The 21535-nt window shown below is 40.1% G+C and overlaps 1 protein-coding gene across 2 annotated transcripts; it reads right to left on the bottom strand.

Annotated features, from left to right (window-relative positions):
• Nucleotides 1–646: 646 nt before the first annotated feature.
• LOC102114462 (methanethiol oxidase-like) lies at nt 647–18695 on the bottom strand. 2 transcript variants are annotated; one of them, XM_005534359.3, is made up of 12 exons: nt 18578–18695; nt 16564–16620; nt 16324–16436; nt 14329–14514; nt 13010–13130; nt 11380–11562; nt 10015–10193; nt 7554–7632; nt 6415–6536; nt 5728–5820; nt 3445–3563; nt 647–1950 (listed from the first exon to the last, which is right to left on the bottom strand). In XM_005534359.3, the coding sequence occupies exons 1-12, from the start codon at nt 18579–18581 to the stop codon at nt 1788–1790; spliced, it is 1419 nt and encodes a 472-aa protein (XP_005534416.3). In that variant the 5' UTR covers nt 18582–18695; the 3' UTR covers nt 647–1787. The 2 variants fall into 2 exon arrangements, with proteins under 2 accessions (XP_005534416.3, XP_014118284.2); XM_014262809.2 differs by lacking the exon at nt 16564–16620 and having other exon boundaries at nt 18578–18686.
• Nucleotides 18696–21535: the final 2840 nt, after the last annotated feature.

The raw sequence follows: 21535 nt of genomic DNA, 5'->3' as shown, positions 1-21535 counted from the left end.
GGGTTTTTATCCCTATTTTATCCCTCTTTTATCCTTATTTTATCCCCATTTTATCTCAATTTTATCCCTTTTTTATCCCTATTTTATCCCTATTTCTTTTCTATTTTATCCCTATTTCTTTTCTATTTTATCCCTATTTCACATTTTTTTTATCCCCATTTCCCCCTTATTTTTCCTCTATTTTTTCCCCTATTTAATTTACATTTTATCCCAATTTTATACCCATTTTGTTCCTATTTTTTTCTCTATTTTATTCCTATTTCTCTGCATTTGATCCCTATTTTATTCCTATTTTATCCTTATTTTTCTCGATTTTATTCCCATTTTTTCCTCTATTTTTTCCATCTTTTACCCCAATTCTATCCCTATTTTATTAACACTTTATCCCTAATTTTTCCACATTTTCTCTCTATTTCTTCCCTATTTCACCTCTCTTTTGATCCCTATTTTATCCCCATTTCCTCTCAATACAACAAAAAAAAGATGGAAAAACGTTGGAAAACGACATCAGGAACCTTTTCCAATGGAAAATTCCCGGTTTTTGTGGAAATGCAGCCAGAAAAGATGGGAAAATATCGGGAAATGACATTTTTTTGAACCAAAAAAACGCCAAAAATGCCAAAAAATCCCCCCCAAGGATTTGGAATTTTTGCTGCTGGAAGGAGAATTTTATTGGGATTTTTGATCCGAAATATCAGGAAATGATTTTTTAGCTCCGGAATTGGAATTTCGGGAGCGGATCGAGCTCCAGGCGTCCCAAATTCCCTGGGAAAAAGGGATGGGGAGGGAAAAGGAGGTGGAAAAAATGGGAGAAATCCGCAATTTCCTGGGATCAGAGGTGAATGTTGGAGGTGCAGTCCGTGAATTCCCAAATTCCCAAATCCTGAATTCCCGAATTCCCAAATAAATCCCGGGATTCCCGGGATCACAGCCAGATGTGGGAGGTGCCGTTCCCCGTTCCCCATTCCCAGAATTCCCAGGATCACAGCCAGATGTGCCATTCCCCAATCCCACAGAATTCCCGGGATTCCCGGGATCTCAGCCAGATGTGGGAGGTGCCATTCCCCATTCCCCGTTCCCCATTCCCAGAATTCCCGGGATTCCCAGGATTCCCAGGATCACAGCCAGATGTCGGAGGTGCCGTTCCCTGTTCTCCATTCCCAGAATTCCCACAGAATTCCCGGGATCACAGCCAGATGTGCCGTTCCCCATTCCCCATTCCCCATTCCCGGAATTCCCGGGATTCCTGGGATCTCAGCCAGATGTCGGAGGTGCCGTTCCCCGTTCCCCATTCCCGGGATTCCCGGGATCACAGCCAGATGTCGGAGGTGCCTTTCCCCATTCCCCATTCCCAGAATTCCCACAGAATTCCCGCAGAATTCCCGGGATCACAGCCAGATGTCGGAGGTGCCTTTCCCCATTCCCCATTCCCGCAGAATTCCCGGGATTCCCGGCATCGCAGCCAGATGTGCCGTTCCCCATTCCCAGAATTCCCGCAGAATTCCCGCAGAATTCCCGGGATTCCCGGGATCACAGCCAGATGTGGGAGGTGCCTTTCCCCATTCCCCATTCCCAGAATTCCCGCAGAATTCCCGCAGAATTCCCGGGATTCCCGGGATCACAGCCAGATGTCGGAGGTGCCTTTCCCCATTCCCCATTCCCAGAATTCCCACAGAATTCCCGCAGAATTCCCGGGATCACAGCCAGATGTCGGAGGTGCCGTTCCCCATTCCCCATTCCCAGAATTCCCGCAGAATTCCCGCAGAATTCCCGCAGAATTCCCGGGATCACAGCCAGATGTCGGAGGTGCAGTCCCCCCCCGGGTACCGCATCTCGTGCGCCAGGCAGGGCCCGCCCGGCTCCTTCCCGAAATCCAGCAGGAATTTGGGATTGACGGCCAGGCCGCCCCGCTCCGTGTCCACGTCCAGCTGCAGCAGCACCGAGCCTTCCCTGGGGATGGAGGGAAAGAAAAAGGAATGGGAATGGGAATGGGGAAAAAAAGGTTGGGAAAAGGGGAGGGAGGAGTTGGGAAAATGGTTTGGGATTGGGATAAATGTTTGGGGATGGGAAACGGGATTTGGGAGAAGGGATTTGGGATTGGGAAAGGATTTGGGAAGAGATTGGGGAAAAGAGTTTGGGATTGGGAGAAGGGATTTGGGATTGGGAGAAGGGATTTGGGATTGGGAAAGGATTTGGGAAGAGATTGGGGAAAAGAGTTTGGGATTGGGAGAAGAGATCTGGGATTGGGAGAAGGGTTTGGGATTGGGAGAAGGGATTTGGGATTGGGAGAAGGGATTTGGGATTGGGAGAAGGGATTTGGGATTGGGAAAGGATTTGGGAAGAGATTGGGGAAAAGAGTTTGGGATTGGGAGAAGAGATCTGGGATTGGGAGAAGGGTTTGAAGGATTTGGGATTGGGAAAGGATTTGGGAAAACAGTTTGGAATTGGAAGAAGGGGTTTGGGATTGGGATAAGGGTTTGGGATTGGGATAAATGTTTGGGGCTTGGAAAGGATTTGGGAAAAGGGTTTGGGATTGGGAAAGGAATTGGGAAGAGATTTGGGAAAAGAGTTTGGGATTGGGATAAATGTTTGGGGCTGGGAAACAGGATTTGGGAAAAGAGTTTGGGATTGGAAGAAGGGGTTTAGGATTGGGAAAAGGGTTTGAAGGGATTTGGATTGGGGAAGGATTTGGGAAAAAGGTTTGGGATTGGGAGAAGGGTTTGGGATTGGGAGAAGGGATTGAAGGGTTTGGGATTGGGAGAAGGGATTGAAGGGTTTGGGATTGGGAGAAGGGATTGAAGGGTTTGGGATTGGGAGAAGGGATTTGGGATTGGGAGAAGGGATTGAAGGGTTTGGGATTGGGAGAAGGGTTTGGGATTGGGAGAAGGGTTTGGGATTGGGAGAAGGGATTTGGGATTGGGAGAAGGGATTTGGGATTGGGAGAAGGGATTTGGGATTGGGAGAAGGGATTTGGGATTGGGAGAAGGGATTGAAGGGTTTGGGATTGGGAGAACGGTTTGGGATTGGGAGAAGGGATTTGGGATTGGGAGAAGGGATTTGGGATTGGGAGAAGGGATTGAAGGGTTTGGGATTGGGAGAATGGTTTGGGATTGGGAGAAGGGATTTGGGATTGGGAGAAGGGATTTGGGATTGGGAGAAGGGATTGAAGGGTTTGGGATTGGGAGAAGGGATTTGGGATTGGGAGAAGGGATTGAAGGGTTTGGGATTGGGAAAGGATTTGGGAAAGGATTTGGGAAAAGGGTTTGGGATTGGGAAAAGAGGTTGGGAAAATGGCTTGGGAAAAGGGTTTGGGATTGGGAGAAGGGATTTTGGAATGGGAAAGCTACTAGTATAGCAGTTACAAGATGTTATTAGTATATTAATGATTATTGATTAATTGTTATTAATGATTAATGATTAATTATTAATGGCGTGGGCGCTGACCTGAGGAGCTCGGGGTAGAAGAGCCGGTCCCAGGCGCTGTACAGGGAGGTGCTCACGTAGAGCCGCCGCCCGTCCAGGCTCAGCTGCAGCATCTGCGGCCCCCCCGGCACCTTCCTGCCCTGTGGGAATAATTCCACAGGGAAATAAATCATCCCTCATGGAAATAAATCATCCCTCATGGAAATAAATCATCCCACATGGAAATAAATCATCCCACTGGGAAATAAATCATCCCTCATGGAAATAAATCATCCCACATGGAAATAAATCATCCCTCATGGAAATAAATCATCCCTCATGGAAATAAATCATCCCACTGGGAAATAAATCATCCCACTGGGAAATAAATCATCCCACTGGGAAATAAATCATCCCACTGGGAAATAAATCATCCCACTGGGAAATAAATCATCCCTCATGGAAATAAATCATCCCTCATGGAAATAAATCATCCCTCATGGAAATAAATCATCCCTCATGGAAATAAATCATCCCTCATGGAAATAAATCATCCCTCATGGAAATAAATCATCCCTCATGGAAATAAATCATCCCACTGGGAAATAAATCATCCCACTGGGAAATAAATCATCCCTCATGGAAATAAATCATCCCACTGGGAAATAAATCATCCCACATGGAAATAAATCATCCCACTGGGAAATAAATCATCCCTCATGGAAATAAATCATCCCACTGGGAAATAAATCATCCCTCATGGAAATAAATCATCCCTCATGGAAATAAATCATCCCTCATGGAAATAAATCATCCCACTGGGAAATAAATCATCCCACTGGGAAATAAATCATCCCACTGGGAAATAAATCATCCCTCATGGAAATAAATCATCCCACTGGGAAATAAATCATCCCACATGGAAATAAATCATCCCTCATGGAAATAAATCATCCCACATGGAAATAAATCATCCCTCATGGAAATAAATCATCCCTCATGGAAATAAATCATCCCACATGGAAATAAATCATCCCTCATGGAAATAAATCATCCCTCATGGAAATAAATCATCCCTCATGGAAATAAATCATCCCACACGGAAATAAATCATCCCACATGGAAATAAATCATCCCTCATGGAAATAAATCATCCCACTGGGAAATAAATCATCCCTCATGGAAATAAATCATCCCTCATGGAAATAAATCATCCCACTGGGAAATAAATCATCCCACTGGGAAATAAATCATCCCACTGGGAAAATAAATCATCCCACTGGGAAATAAATCATCCCACACGGAAATAAATCATCCCACATGGAAATAAATCATCCCACTGGGAAATAAATCATCCCTCATGGAAATAAATCATCCCACTGGGAAATAAATCATCCCTCATGGAAATAAATCATCCCACTGGGAAATAAATCATCCCACTGGGAAATAAATCATCCCACATGGAAATAAATCATCCCACTGGGAAATAAATCATCCCACTGGGAAATAAATCATCCCACATGGAAATAAATCATCCCTCATGGAAATAAATCATCCCTCATGGAAATAAATCATCCCTCATGGAAATAAATCATCCCACATGGAAATAAATCATCCCTCATGGAAATAAATCATCCCACTGGGAAATAAATCATCCCTCATGGAAATAAATCATCCCACATGGAAATAAATCATCCCACTGGGAAATAAATCATCCCACTGGGAAATAAATCATCCCTCATGGAAATAAATCATCCCTCATGGAAATAAATCATCCCTCATGGAAATAAATCATCCCTCATGGAAATAAATCATCCCACTGGGAAATAAATCATCCCTCATGGAAATAAATCATCCCACACGGAAATAAATCATCCCTCATGGAAATAAATCATCCCACATGGAAATAAATCATCCCTCATGGAAATAAATCATCCCACATGGAAATAAATCATCCCACTGGGAAATAAATCATCCCTCATGGAAATAAATCATCCCACTGGGAAATAAATCATCCCACATGGAAATAAATCATCCCTCATGGAAATAAATCATCCCACTGGGAAATAAATCATCCCTCATGGAAATAAATCATCCCACATGGAAATAAATCATCCCACTGGGAAAATAAATCATCCCACATGGAAAATCCCACCTGGAAAATGATTTTGTTTTCCCCTCCCCGAGGGAAAATTCAGATTTTTTTCGGGATGAAACTCATCCCTAAGCGAGGAAAATCCAGGCTGGAACAACCTTTGGATGTGGGGAATAAAAAATTCCCCAAAATCTGGGAAAAATCACGGGAAAAAAATATTTGGGAATCACCTGGATCACGAAGGGCTCCGGCTGTTCCCGCAATTCCCGATCTTCCAGCACCGTCACTGCTCCCCCTTTGCAGATGCTGCCTCCCAGAAAAACCTGGGAAAAATCAAATTAATCCCGGGCAAAAACATGGGAATTGGGTCGGGAATTTAGGGAATTTTTGGGAATTTTTTGGGAATTTTTTTTGGGAATATTTGGGGACTTTTTGGGAATTTTTTGGGAATTTTTTGGGGAATTTTTGGGGAATTTTTTGGGGAATTTTTGGGGAATTTTTAGGAATTATTTTGGGGAATTTTTGGGGAATATTTGGGATTTTTTAGGGGGATTTTTGGGGAATTTTTTGGGGAATATTTGGGAATTTTTGGGGGAATTTTTTGGGAATTTTTTTGGGAATTTTTGGGGGGAATTTTTTGGGAATTTTTTTTGGAATATTTGTGGAATTTTTGGGAATTTTTTGGGGAATTTTTTGGGAATTTTTTGGGAATTTTTTGGGGAATTTTTTGGGGATTTTTTTGCGGGAATATTTGGGGAACTTTTTGGGATTTTTTGAGAATTTTTGGGGGAATATTTGGGGAATATTTGGGGAATTTTGGGGGGAATTTTTTGAGAATTTTTGGGGAATATTTGGGAATTTTTGGGGAATTTTTGGGAATTTTTTTGGGGAATCTTTTGGGAATATTTTTTCCTGACCTGCCCCACCAGTTTGGGATTTTTGGGGTCGGAGATGTCGTACTGGCGCACGTCGCCGTGGATCCAGTTGCTGAAATACAGGAATCGGTCGTCCAGGGAAATCAGGATATCCGTGATCAGCCCTTCCAGGGGAAATTCCAGAGGAAAATCAGGGAATGGGAGGAGGGAGAATCCCAAAAAACCCCGAATTCCCAGGCGGAAACGGCAAAAAAAAGGGATTGGAAAGGAGGTGGGGGGAATAAAATCGACCTCGGGAATGATTCCAGGATTCCTGAGGGAATTCAGACCCAAATTCCAGGATTTTTTGTGGAGAAATCAAGGATTGAGTCAATTCAGACCCAAATTCCAAAGTTTTTTATGGAAAAATAAAGGATTGAGTCAATTCAGACCAAAATTCCAAAGGTTTTTATGGAAAAATAAAGGATTGAGTCAATTCAGACCAAAATTCCAAAGGTTTTTGTGGAGAAATAAAGGGTGGAGCCAATTCAGGCCCAAATTCCAGGATTTTTTGTGGAGAAATCAAGGATTGAGTCAATTCAGACCCAAATTCCAAAGTTTTTTATGGAAAAATAAAGGATTGAGTCAATTCAGACCAAAATTCCAAAGGTTTTTATGGAAAAATAAAGGATTGAGTCAATTCAGACCAAAATTCCAAAGGTTTTTGTGGAGAAATAAAGGGTGGAGCCAATTCAGGCCCAAATTCCAGGATTTTTTGTGGAGAAATCAAGGATTGAGTCAATTCAGACCCAAATTCCAAAGTTTTTTATGGAAAAATAAAGGATTGAGTCAATTCAGACCAAAATTCCAAAGGTTTTTATGGAAAAATAAAGGATTGAGTCAATTCAGACCCAAATTCCAAGGATTTTTATGGAGAATTCACATTGGGGCCCTTCCAGCATTCCCAGGATCATTCCTGAGCCCATCCAGACCCAAATTCCAAGGATTTTCCTGGAAAATCCCACCCCAAGCAGGGAGCGGACCCCTCTCCTTTGCTCATCCCAAAATTCTCCCTTAAAAAAAAACCCCAAAAAACCCTCAAAAATTTGGATTTATTTTTTTGCCATTTAAGGATCAAAATTCCACCAAAATCCCGCTTTGGATCCATGAGAAAATTCCCAGATTTTTCCCAAATTTCTCACCTGGCATTTCTGGGAGGAGCCATCCTTGGACTTTCTTGTTGGGCACCTGGATCACCGTCTCCGCTTCCCATTTTCCTTCCTGAGGGAGGGAAAAGATGGAATTTCCTCCCGGAATTTCACGGATTCCTGGAATATCCACCCCCACCCCACAATCCCACCGTGGGAAAACCTGGAGGAGTTCCCTCAAAACGCAGGAATTCTGTGGGAAAAAATTCAGTTACGGGAAGGTTTTGTTAAAATCCTGCAGTTGTGTGGGAAAAAAACAAGAATTCCACAAAAAAAACCCCAAAAATTCCACAAAAAAGCCCCAAAATTTCACAAAAAACCAAATATTTCCATGAAAAACAACCCAACAATTCCACAAAAAACCCAAAAATTGCACAAAAATCCCCAATAATTCCACCAAAATTCCCAATAATTCCAAAGAAAAATCCCCAATAATTCCAGAGAAAAATCCCCAATAATTCCAGAGAAAAATCCCCAATAATTCCAGAGAAAAATCCCAAATAATTCCAGAGAAAAACCCCCAATAATTCCAGAGAAAAACCCCCAATAATTCCAGAAAAAAAAACCCCAAACTTCCACAAAAAAACCCCCAAAATTCCACAAAAACAACCCAAAAATTCCTCAGAAACCTCAAAAATTCCACAAAAAAACCCCCAAAATTCCACATAAACCCCAATAATTCCAGAGAAAAATCCCCAATAATTCCACAAAAAAAACCCCCCAAAAATTCCAAAGAAAAATCCCCAATAATTCCTCAGAAACCTCAAAAATTCCACAAAAAAACCAAATAATTCCACTAAAACCCCCCATAACTCCACAAAAAATCCCCCAAAAATCCCCAATAATTAAAAAAAAGCCCAATAATTCCACTAAAAAACTCTCAAAAATTCCACAAAAAAATCAAATAATTCCACTAAAACCCCCCATAATTCCACAAAAAATCCCCCAAAAATCCCCAATAATTAAAAAAAAACCCAATAATTCCACTAAAAAACCTCAAAAATTCCCCAAAAAACCCCAAATAATTCCACTAAAACCCCCCATAATTCCACAAAAAATCCCCCAAAAATCCCCAATAATTAAAAAAAAACGCCCTCAAAAATTCCACAAAAAAACCAATTCCACTAAAACCCCCCATAATTCCACAAAAAATCCCCCAAAAATCCCCAATAATTAAAAAAAAAAACAACCCAATAATTCCACTAAAAACCTCAAAAATTCCACAAAAAACCCAAATAATTCCACTAAAACCCCCCATAATTGCACAAAAAATCCCCCAAAATCCCCAATAATTAAAAAAAAAAAAACCCAATAATTCCACAAAAAAAAACTCAAAAATTCCACAAAAAACCCAAATAATTCCACTAAAACCCCCCATAATTCCACAAAAAATCCCCCCAAAATCCCCAATAATTAAAAAAAAAAAAAACCCCAATAATTCCACAAAAAAAAACTCAAAAATTCCACAAAAAAACCAAATAATTCCACTAAAACCCCCATAATTCCACAAAAAATCCCCCAAAAATCCCCAATAATTAAAAAAAAAACCAAACCAATAATTCCACTAAAACCCCCCATAATTCTACAAAAAATCCCCCAAAAATCCCCAATAATTAAAAAAAAACCCAATAATTCCACAAAAACCCCTCAAAAATTCCACAAAAAACCCAAATAATTCCACTAAAACCCCCCATAATTCCACAAAAAATCCCCCAAAAATCCCCAAGAATTAAAAAAAAACCCCAAATAATTCCACAAAAAAACCTCAAAAATTCCCCAAAAAATCAAATAATTCCACTAAACCCCCCATAATTCCACAAAAAATCCCCCCAAAATCCCCAAGAATTAAAAAGCCAAACCCCAATCATTCCACTAAAAAACTCTCAAAAATCCCACAAAAAACCCAGATAATTCCACTAAAAACCCCCATAATTCCACAAAAAATCCCCCAAAAATCCCCAATAATTAAAAAAAAAAACAAAACCAATAATTCCACTAAAACCCCCCATAATTCCACAAAAAATCCCCCAAAAATCCCCAATAATTAAAAAAAACCCAAATAATTCCACTAAAACCCCCCATAATTCCACAAAAAATCCCCCAAAAATCCCCAATAATTAAAAACTAAACCCCCAATAATTCCACTAAAAAACCCTCAAAAATTCCACAAAAAACCCCAAATAATTCCACTAAAACCCCCCATAATTCCACAAAAAATCCCCCAATAATTAAAAAAAAAACCTGCAATAATTCCACTAAAAAACTCTCAAAAATTCCACAAAAAAACCAATAATTCCACTAAAACCCCCCATAATTCCACAAAAAATCCCCCAAAAATCCCCAATAATTAAAAAAAAAAAAACCCAATAATTCCACTAAAAAAACCTCAAAAATTCCACAAAAAAAAAAAACCCCAAATTCCCATTTTCCCCCCGAAAAATTCCCGGGAACTCACGGCGTTCCGGTAGAACCTGCGGATCTCCCCGCTGAGGGCGCATCCCACGAATCCCTGGGCGGCGTCGGGATTGTGCAGGAAGCGAATTTCCAAGGGAACCGCTCCCGATCCCAAATCCAGCTCCTGCCGCAGCCGCCGCTCGCTCCAATCCCAAACGTTGATGCGGCGCCCGTAACGCCCTGGAAAAACCCAAAACATTCCCGAAAAACCCAAAACATTCCCAAAAAACCCGGAATATTCCCAGGTTTGGGATGAAAATCGGGATCGAAACAAAAAATAAATGGGTTTTTAAAGGGTTTAGAGGCGGGAAATCGGATTTTTAGAGGGGTTTTGTGGTTGAAATTTGGGGTTTTTTTACGGGTTTTTTTGTGGAGTTTTGGAGGGTTTTGATGGGAAGTTTGGGGGTTTTTGTTGAGAAATTGGGGTTTTTAGGAAAAAATGGAGTTTTTCAGGGGTTTTCACTCAGAAATGGAAGTTTTTAGGAATTTATTTGGGATTTTCAGTCTATGAAATGGAATTTTTTAGGAATTTCCGCTCTCAAAACTCCAATTTCTTGGGAATTTCCTTTCTTAAAAATGGATTTTTTTAAGGAATTTCTACTCTCAAAACTCCAATTTCTTGGGAATTTCCTTTCTTAAAAATGGATTTTTTTTAGGAATTTCTACTCTCAAAAATCCGATTTTTTGGGAATTTCCTTTCTTAAAAATTTATTTTTTTAGGAATTTCCGCTCTCAAAAATCCAACTTTTTTGGAATTTCCTCTCTCAAAAAAAAATCCAATATTTTTAGGAATTTCTGATCAAAAAAATGGAACTTCTTAGGAATTCCTACTCTCAAAAATCCGATTTCTTGGGAATTTCCTTTCTTAAAAATGGATTTTTTTAAGGAATTTCTACTCTCAAAACTCCAATTTCTTGGGAATTTCCTTTCTTAAAAATGGATTTTTTTTAGGAAATTCTACTCTCAAAAATCCGATTTTTTGGGAATTTCCTTTCTTAAAAATTGAATTTTTTAGGAATTTCTACTCTTAAAAAATCCAATTTTTTTTGGAATTTCCTCTCTCAAAAAAAAAATCCAATATTTTTAGGAATTTCTGATCAAAAAAATGGAACTTCTTAGGAATTCCTACTCTCAAAAATCCGATTTTTTGGGAATTTCCTTTCTTAAAAATTTACTTTTTTAGGAATTTCTGCTCTCAAAAATCCAATTTTTTTGGAATTTCCTCTCTCAAAAAATCCATTTATTTTTTAGGAATTTCTGCTGGAAAAACCGGATTTTTTCACGTATTTCTGCCTGGAAAAAAAAGGATTTTTTCCAGGATTTTTTCCCAAACCAAGGGAATTTGCTGGGAATTTTTGCTGCTGACCTTCCTGCACGTCCTTGGGGTTGAATCCTTGCTCCAGGAATTTGGGCACTCCCCACTCGGTGCTGATGAGGACGTTGTGCCGGGGCTGGTACCAGAAATCGTAGCCCAAATTGGGAGTTTTCCCTCCTTTTTCCCAATTTCCTTTCACTTCGAAGGTTTTTCCATCCAGGAGGATGAAAGTGCCTGGAAAAAAATTCCCCCAAAAAAAATAAAAAAGGAGTTTTGGAGTGGTTTATAGAGATTTAAATAAAAGAAATTGTTTATTTATTTTTATGTATTTTAATTTATTTTTCATCTATTTTAATTTATTTTTTATCTATTTAAATTTATTTTTATCTATTTTATTTTTATCTATTTTAATTTATTTTTTATCTATTTAAATTTATTTTTATCTATTTTATTTTTATCTATTTTAATTTATTTTTTATCTATTTTAATTTATTTTTATCTATTTTATTTTTATCTATTTTAATTTATTTTTTATCTATTTTAATTTATTTTTATCTATTTTATTTTTATCTATTTTATTTTTTATCTATTTTAATATATTTTTATCTATTTTATTTTAATCTATTTTGGTTTATTTTTTATCTATTTTAATTAATTTTTATCTATTTTATTTTTATCTATTCTAATTTATTTTTCATCTATTTTAATTTATTTCTTATCTCTTTCAATTTATTTTTATCTATTTTATTTTTATTTATTTTAATTTATTTTTTTTGTTATTTAAAATTTAGATGTAAGAATAATGACAATGGAAATTGTCAATAATTAATAATATATACTAGTAATTAATATTTCATAATTATATTAATATTATCTATATATAATTATATATTTAATTATTAATTATAATCACAGTGTTACTTAATTATATTAATAGCCAATAGTATTTAGAATTAATAATAATTAATACCATTAATAATATTAATGCTAATAACAGATTAATATACTAATCTATACCTTGCAGTATAATAAAATAAAGATAACATAGTTAGCATTAATAATCTTTATTAATTATATCATTAAAGTATATTAAGAGATTATATACAAATATATAAAAATACATAATACATCTATGAATATACAAATATATAATATATAAATATATAATAATGTTTTATTTTAATGTTATTAATTTTATTATATTTTATATATTATTTAATATAAAATTTATTTTATATGCTATAATTATATTATGCTATTTTATAATTTTAATGTTATATATTATATTATATTATATTATGTTATATTATATTATATTATGTTATATTATATTATATCACATTACATTATATTATATTATATTACATTATATTATATTACATTACATTATATTATATTACATTACATTACATTATATTATATTAATTGCATATACTATAACTATATTATTTTATAATTTTAATGCTATTAATGTTATTACATTAATAATGTAATTATTACTTATAACAATAACTCCTGGAATTATTTCCCTTGGAAAACCAACTAAAAAACCCCTGGAAGGTGCTAAAAAAACCCCAGGAAAATTCCAATTATTTTAAGGATTTTGCAGCCTGGGGATGGGAAAATAAAATCCCAGGGGGATTTTGGGGTGGAATTTTGGGAATTTTTGGGAATTCTGAACCTTTTCCGTTTCCTTGGGGATCCCCCAGGCAGCTGATGAGGATCTCTCCCGAGGGAAGGCAGTGGGAAGTGTGAGGGAAAGCAGCGCCGCCTTTCCGGGATAATTCCTCAGCTTCCACCACCTGGAATTACCCAAAAAGCCGGAAAAATTCAGGGGGGAAAAGGAAAAATAATCAGGAAAAAAATTGGGATGAAAGGAGGGAAAAGGGGGAAAAAAAGGGAATTAAATCGGGGGGAAATTTGGGATAAAGGAGTGGGAAAGGCAGGGAAAAATCAGGGAGAAAGGGAAAAATAATCAGGGAAAAAATTGGGATGAAAGGATGGAAAAGGGGGAAAAAAAGGGAATTAAATCGGGGGGAAATTTGGGATAAAGGAGTGGGAAAGGCAGGGAAAAATCAGGGAGAAAGGGAAAAATAATCAGGGAAAAAATTGGGATGAAAGGATGGAAAAGGGGGAAAAAAAGAGAATTAAATCGGGGGGAAATTTGGGATAAAGGAGTGGGAAAGGCAGGGAAAAATCAGGGAGAAAGGGAAAAATAATCAGGGAAAAAATTGGGATGAAAGGATGGAAAAGGGGAAAAAAAATCAGGGAAAAATTGGGATAAAAGGATGGAAAAAGGGAAAAATAAGTGGGAAAAAGGGGGGGAAAGGGGGCCAAAAAAGGGGAAAAAAGTCAGGTGAAAGATCAGGGGTAAAATTAGGGGAAAAATTGGGATAAAAGGGTGAAAAAAGGAAAAATTAAGTTGAAAAAGCGGGAAAAAGTTGGGGAAAAAAGGGAAAAAATCAGGAAAAAATCAGGGAAAAAACACAGGGGGGAAAAAATGAAAGAAGGAAAAAAGGGAAAAATAAATGGGAAAAAGGGAAAAAAATCAGGAAAAAATCAGGGAAAAAACGGAGGGGGGGAAAATAAAAGAATGAAAAAAAGGGAAAAATAAATGGGAGAAAGGGAAAAATAATCAGGAAAAAATGGAGGGGGGGAATAAAAGAATGAAGAAAAGGGAAAAATAAATGGGAAAAAGGGAAAAAATCAGGGAAAAAACGGAGGGGGGGAAAATAAAAGAATGAAAAAAGGGAAAAATAAGTGGGAAAAAGGGAAAAAAGATCAGGAAAAAATCAGGGAAAAAACGGGGGAGGAGAAAAAAATCAAAAGAACGAAAAAAAAGGAAAAATAAATGGGAAAAAGGGGAAAAAATCAGGAAAAAAATCCGGGAAAAAACGGAGTGGGGAATAAAAGAATGAAAAAAAGGGAAAAATAAATGGGAAAAAGGGAAAAAAGCATGGAAAAAGCAGGAAAAAAATGGGAAATGCCGAGAGGGGGAACCTTGTGGATGCGGGGAGCTCGGGGCTCGGTGGCCACGTCCACGACGTAGATTCGGGATGAGACGAGGGCGGGCAGGATGAGGAAATCCCGGGATTTGCCGGGATCCCCGTGGCAGCTGCTGCAGGCGTTCCAGCCCGAGTGGTGCAGCTCGTCACCCACGTTGGGCATGGGCAGCCGGTGGACAACCTGGAAAAGGAAAGGGAATTCCAATGTTTTCCAAATCCCAAATTTCCCTGGGATTTCTGGGATTTTTTTTCCCGGAGTTTTCTGGGGTTTCCTGGAATTTCCTGGGTTTTTACCGGATTTCGGGACCTGGCAGCACTGGAGCAGGATTTGAGATCCTGGGTTCTTCCAGATTTGGGATTCTCCCAGATTCTCCAGGATTTGGGATCCCAGATTCTCCTGGATTCTCCCAGATTTGGGATTCTCCCAGATTCAGGATCCTGGATTCTCCCGGATTCTCCCAGATTCAGGATCCCAGATTCTCCTGGATTCTTCCAGATTTGGGATTCTCCCAGATTCTCCAGGATTTGGGATCCCAGACTCTCCTGGATTCTCCCAGATTTGGGATTCTCCCAGATTCTCCAGGATTTGGGATCCCAGATTCTCCTGGATTCTCCCAGATTCAGGATCCTGGATTCTCCCAGATTTGGGATCCCAGATTCTCCCGGATTCTCCCAGATTTGGGATCCCAGATTCTCCTGGATTCTCCCAGATTTGGGATCCCAGATTCTCCCGCATTCTCCCAGATTTGGGATTCTCCCAGATTCGGGATCCTGGATTCTCCCGGATTCTCCCAGATTTGGGATCCCAGATTCTCCTGGATTCTCCCAGATTTGGGATCCCAGATTCTCCCGCATTCTCCCAGATTTGGGATTCTCCCAGATTCGGGATCCTGGATTCTCCCGGATTCTCCCAGATTTGGGATCCCAGATTCTCCTGGATTCTCCCAGATTTGGGATTCTCCCAGATTCTCACAGATTTGGGATCCCAGATTCTCCTGGATTCTCCCAGATTTGGGATTCTCCCAGATTCTCCAGGATTTGGGATCCCAGATTCTCCTGGATTCTCCCAGATTTGGGATCCCAGATTCTCCTGGATTCTCCCAGATTTGGGATCCCAGATTCTCCTGGATTCTCCCAGATTTGGGATTCTCCCAGATTCAGGATCCTGGATTCTCCCAGATTCTCCCGTATTTGGGATCCCAGATTCAGGATCCTGGATTCTCCCAGATTCTCCCGTATTTGGGATCCCAGATTCAGGATCCTGGATTCTCCTGGATTCTCCTGGATTCTCCTGGATTTGGGATCCCAGATTCTCCCGGATTTGAGGATATGGGATCCCAGATTCAGGATCCTGGATTCTCCCAGATTCTCCTGGATTCTCCGATTCTCCTGGATTTTGGATCCCAGATTCTCCTGAGTTCTCTCAGATTCTCCCCAAGATTCTCACGGATCTGGGATCCCAAATTCTCCCGGATTCCCCCCGATTTCCTGGATTCTCCGGGCATCCTCACCTGGCAGTACTGCGGCCATTGTGGATCCACATCCATGGATTCTCCCGGATTTTCCCAAATTCTCCCCAATTCCCCAGGATTTTCCCAGATTCCCCAGGATTCTCATGGATTCCCCAAGATTCTCATGGATCTGGGATCCCAAATTCTCCCGGATTCCCCCCGATTCTCCAGGATTCTCCGGGCATCCTCACCTGGCAGTACTGCGGCCATTGTGGATCCACATCCATGGATTCTCCCGGATTTTCCCAGATTCCCCAGGATTTTCCCAGATTATCCAAGATTCTCCCAGATTCTCACAGATTTTCCCAGATTCTCATGGATTTGGGATCCCAAATTCTCCCGGATTCCCCCCGATTCTCCGGGATTCTCCGGGCAGCCTCACCTGGCAGCACCGCGGCGCTTGGGGATCCACATCCATGGATTCTCCCGGATTTTCCCAAATTCTCCCGGATTCCCCCCGATTTCCCGGGCATCCTCACCTGGCAGTACTGCGGCGATTGTGGATCCACGTCCACGGTGGCCAGGAAATCGGGAATGTTGATCCCGGTGTTCCGGTAGATGCAGGGCAGGTACAGCAGCCGCTCCCGGGGCCCTGCGCCATTCCAGCGGTTATTCCCGGATAAACCACACCCCACCCCATTCCTGCTTTTCCTGGGTTTTTTTTTTTCCCCCTGCCTGGATCCCAGATAAATTCTGGGATTTGGGAATGCAAAACTTGCCTTTCATGGCCTCCAGGGGGCTGGGATAGCCCGGCCCGCACGCTCCGCACCTTCCCGCTGGAAAAGGGGAGAATTCCGGAGTTTCCGCGGCACAAAGATCCCGGGAATGTGGGGCCTTCCATTGGCTCCTCATTCCCAATTCCCTATTCCCCATTCCCAGCCCTAAATCCATGGAATTCCCCATTCCCAGCCCTAAATCCATGGAATTCCCCATTCCCAGCCCTAAATCCATGGAATTCCCAATTTCCCAGCCCTAAATCCATGGAATTCCCCATTCCCAATTCCCTATTCCCCATTCCCAGCCCTAAATCCATGGAATTCCCAATTCCCAGCCCTAAATCCATGGAATTCCCCATTCCCAGCCCTAAATCCATGGAATTCCCCATTCCCAGCCCTAAATCCATGGAATTCCCCATTCCCAGCCCTAAATCCATGGAATTCCCAATTCCCAATTCCCTACTCCCCATTCCCAGCCCTAAATCCATGGAATTCCCAATTCCCAATTCCCTACTCCCCATTCCCAGCCCTAAATCCACGGAATTCCCAATTCCCAGCCTTAAATCCATTGAATTTCCCATTCCCAATTCCTCATTCCCAATTCCCAGCCTTAAATCCACGGAATTCCCCATTCCCAGCTTTAAATCCATGGAATTCCCAATTCCCAGCCCTAAATCCATGGAATTCCCAATTCCCAGCCCTAAATCCAAGGAATTCCCAATTCCCTACTCCCCATTCCCAGCCCTAAATCCACGGAATTCCCAATTCCCAGCCTTAAATCCATTGAATTTCCCATTCCCAATTCCCCATTCCCAATTCCCAGCCTCAAATCCATGGAATTCCCCAACTCCCCATTCCATGCAATTCCCCATTCCCAATTTTTGGGCCTTGGATTTGCTCATTCCAAGGAATAAACCACTGGAATTCATCCCAATTTTTGGCTCCCTGACTTGACCCAAAAGCGCCAAATTAGGAGGGGAAAAATTGGGGATTTCAGCAAGGGCTGGAAAAAATGGGAATTTCCTTGGAATTCCAAAGTTTAATAAATATTCCAAATTCCAGGGAGGCAAATCCTGATTAAATTTGGGGAAAAAAACCCCAAAATTCAAATTAAAACGACAGAGAAACCCCAGGAAAAAAAAAAACCCAAGAATTTCAGGAATCTTCTCCCAAAAAAAACCAAATTCCCAAGGAAATTGAAGGAGTTCATTTTTCAGAGCATTCCAGGATTTCTTTCCTTCCATAATTCCCGATTTTTTGCAGCTCCCAGGTCCTTCTAGGTGTGTCAATCAATCCCAATTTTTTTTTTATCGACTTCCAGGACCTTGGAGCCAAAACAATTCCTTGAAAAATTCCACTTGAGAGTGAAAAAAAAATTCCAGGAAAATCGGGATATTTTTGGTTGGAATGTTGGGTCTTTTTGGCTACACATTCCTGCAAAAAATTCCTCTTTTTTTTTTTTTTTTTTTTTTTTGGCTGAGTTTGATCCCAAAATTCCTGATTTTTTTTTTTTTTTCCCCTCCCCTCTAGTTTGAATTCCCAATAATTCCCATGGAAACAATTTCCAAGTTTTGGCCCCTCCCACTTGTCCCACCGAGCCAAAAGTGAAAGTTCATGGAAATCCAAGGTTTTATCCTTAAAAAAAAAAACAACAGGAAAAATATCCTGGAAATCAGGGATTTATCCCCCCAAAAATATCAAGGAAAAGCTCAATTCTGATCCTTAAAGATTTTTCCAAAGGTTTTTCCTGCTCCCAGCCAGCAAATCCAGGTTTTTTTCCCCAGTTTTTAGAAGTTTAGGGATTCAAAATTCCCAATTAATTCGAAGGAAAATGGGATTACAATGAAAGAATTCAAGTTTCGAATTAAAACCCACCGGGGGGTTTTTAGGGAATATCAAAATCCAAGGAAAAACTGGACTTTTACCCCCTTCCCCCCCCCCCCGCCCCCTCGGGAAGCCACAATCAGCAAATCCCGGGATTTTTGGGGGGATTTTTGGGGATTTTGGGATCTCTTACCCATCCTGGATCAGGCTGGGAATGAGAATTCCAGGAATTTCCTTGGATTTTTAGGGAGAAAGAGCCGGGAAAAGGGTCGGAACTCCAGGGAAAAAGGGGTGGGATTGGGGAGAGGAGGAGCCAAGGGGAGGATCCAGAACTCGGAAAAAAAACAAAATTCCACCTTAAAAATTCCAAAGGGAAACTCCCACCTTGGAATTCCCGGTTTGGGTTTTATTTTCCCCCCACCTCGATTTTCTCCTTTTTATTCTAAATTTTCCCGGTTTTTTTCCCTTTTTTTTTTTTTTTTTTTGGGAATAGCGATGGAAGGAGAAATTTTGGCTGAAAACCTCGGGATTTTGGGAATGTTTCCAGGGAATTATCTCCCAAGAGATTTCAGCAACTTTTTAAACGATTCTGTGGCTTTTTTGGGTGGAAAAAATAAAAAAAAAATAAAAAAAGCGATTTTTTTTTTCCCTGGAAAATCAGATTTTCACTCTGAATTCCTGCTGGGGTTGTCCCTAATGAGAATTAATTTATTAATTAGCGATTACTAATTTATTTAATATGGAATTTTTAAGGAATCTGACATTTTTTCCTCCCCCCAGGGGTTATTTTGGAATGTCCAAAATATTCCCCATTTTCTACATCCCTGCTTTTCCAGGAAAAGCAGGAACCTCTCCAAAAAATGGGATTTTCCTGCTATTAAAAAAGATATTTTAATGATTATTTTGGGATTGTTCCTTTATTATTGAAAAGATTTGAATGCTTTTTTAATTTTCCCGTTTTTGGCTGGTTTTCTCTCATTTTTTAAGCCATTTTTCCTCATTTTTGGGGCTGCTTTCCCCCATTTTTTACTATTTTCCCATCACTTTTTGGTGTTGTTTTTTCCCCATTTTTGATTTCTATTTTTTCACCCATTTTTGGGTTATTTTTCCTCAGTTTTTGAGTTGTTTCCCTCATTTTTTTGGGCTATTTTCACTCCAATTTTGGGCTATTTTTTATCCCATTTTTGGGGCTATTTTTCCTAATTTTTCTTTTATTTTCCCCTCATTTTTGGGCTGTGATTCCCCCCAGATTTTTGCTGTTTTCCCTCAATTTTTGAGCTATTTTCCCCCTCATTTTTGTGGCTTTTTCCCCCAATTTTTGAAGCTTTTCCAGCCCAAACTCACCTTTTGCCCACAACCACCACAGGCCCAAACCTCCCCTGTATATCCTGAATTCTGGAATTTCCTCCTTAAATCTCATCCCAAAGAGGAAAATATTTTAATCATGATTTCAATCATTCTTTTATCATTATTTTAATCAACATTTTGGCATCTGGGAAAAGAGAAGTGAATTAAGAGTTCTATTTATAGCAGCACAAAAAGCGTGGGAAGGGCCCATCCCAAATCCAAATTATTCCTGAGATAAAAATCTGCTTTGGCTCAGAACAACTTCCTTAATTAGTCCATAATTAGTCCTTAATTATCCCCTGATTCCCTAAAAATCTCCTTCTTTACTCTGGAACTCATTGTGGGACAGCAAATTTGGGTTTATTCCTAAAAAAAATTAAAAGTTTGGGAGCTCAGGGCTCTCCAATTTCTGTCCCATCCCAAATTTCATGAGGGATATGGAAATAAAAAGGGAATTGAAGCAGGATTTGGAATGTGTTTAAGTGGTTTCTGTATCTAAATTAGATTAAAATGTGTTAAATTAATTAATAATAAAAGCTAAAATTTACTTGATTAATCCCATCCTCTTGTTTTGATGGATTCTTTCCCAGATGTTGGAACCTGATTCTTCCAAGGTGGAGAAAGTGGGGAAAAATTCTGATTTTCAACCTAGAAATTCCAGCCTGGAATTCCTTCCCTAAAGGAGAAAGGCAAAGAAAATCCAGTTAAATTAATATTTTAATTTGAAATATGGATAAAATAATAACCAATAATGAATAATAGGTTAATAAACAAATAATAAACAAAGAAAAAACAAAAATCAAAAAAATCTTAAATAGTAATTATTTTAGATCAGAATTATTTTAAATATAAACAACACTTTAAAATATAATTAATTATAAAATTTAAGTAGATCTATCACAAGTAACAGAAACTGTTTATCCCAATTGGGCTGATTTCTCCTCATTTTTGTCAACTGCTTTCCCCCATTTTTTGGGCTGTTTTTTCCTTATTTTGGGGCTGCTTTCCCTATTTTTTTTTGGTTGGATTTCCCTCCTTTTTGGGCTGTTTATTCATCATTTTGGGGCTGATTTCTCCTCAATTTTTTGGGTCTGTTTTCCCTCCTTTTTGGGCTGTTTATGCCTCATTTTGGGGCTGATTTCTCAATTTTTTGGGGCTGTTTATTCCTCATTTTGGGACTGATTTCTCCTCAATTTTTTGGGTCTGTTTTCCCTCCTTTTTGGGCTGTTTATTCCTCATTTTGGGGCTGATTTCTCCTCATTTTTTGGGGCTGTTTTTCCTCATTTTGGGGCTGGATCAGGTGGGGAATTTTTGCCCTCAGGTGAGCCAGGGAGCACCTTGGCACCTTGGGAATGTCAAGGAGGGCTGGTCCCAACTCCAAGAGAGCTTGAAGGTGGGCGAAGCCCACCCAGCTAAACCCAACACCTGCCCAGGTGGGAGATTTCGCCCTCAGGTGGAGCATTTTTGCCCTCAGGTGGGAAATCTTAACCAGCGAGCACCAGCCATCCCTCACCCACCGGCTCAGAGGGGCTCACGGGCCCACCCGACCGGGGAGCAGCCCCTCAGCCCCTGAGGGCCACTTCTCCAGCCCTTCACCCCCTCAGGATCCCCTGAGAAGCGCAGCAATGGCGGATCCATGAGGGCAAGACCCGTGAGGAGCGAACGGGGGTCGCGACCCAGCGGCGCCACTTTCCCGCCCTTCCCCTTCCCTCCCTCAGCCGCCTCAGGGCCCGGCCCCCGTGACGTCACCGCGCGCAGGCGGAAGTGACGTCAGCTGTATCCCTCCGCCGGCCAGGTCCCCTTT

This window comes from Pseudopodoces humilis, chromosome 31 (assembly GCF_049639895.1).
Source record: "Pseudopodoces humilis isolate 2021_Gansu_Grassland_sample_001 chromosome 31, ASM4963989v1, whole genome shotgun sequence".
Taxonomy (NCBI): domain Eukaryota; kingdom Metazoa; phylum Chordata; class Aves; order Passeriformes; family Paridae; genus Pseudopodoces; species Pseudopodoces humilis.
The sequence above is the reverse complement of the archived record's forward strand: the minus strand, read 5'-3'. Positions and strand labels throughout refer to the sequence as shown.

What these genes read in the sequence shown, in the direction of transcription:
- LOC102114462 (XM_005534359.3), bottom strand. An exon ending in GCAGGTTCTACCGGAACGCC is followed by an intron (nt 7,633 to 10,014) that starts GTGAGTTCCCGG and finishes TCCCTCCCTCAG; the next exon opens with GAAGGAAAATGGGAAGCGGA. An exon ending in TTCTACCCCGAGCTCCTCAG is followed by an intron (nt 1,951 to 3,444) that starts GTCAGCGCCCAC and finishes CTCCATCCCCAG; the next exon opens with GGAAGGCTCGGTGCTGCTGC.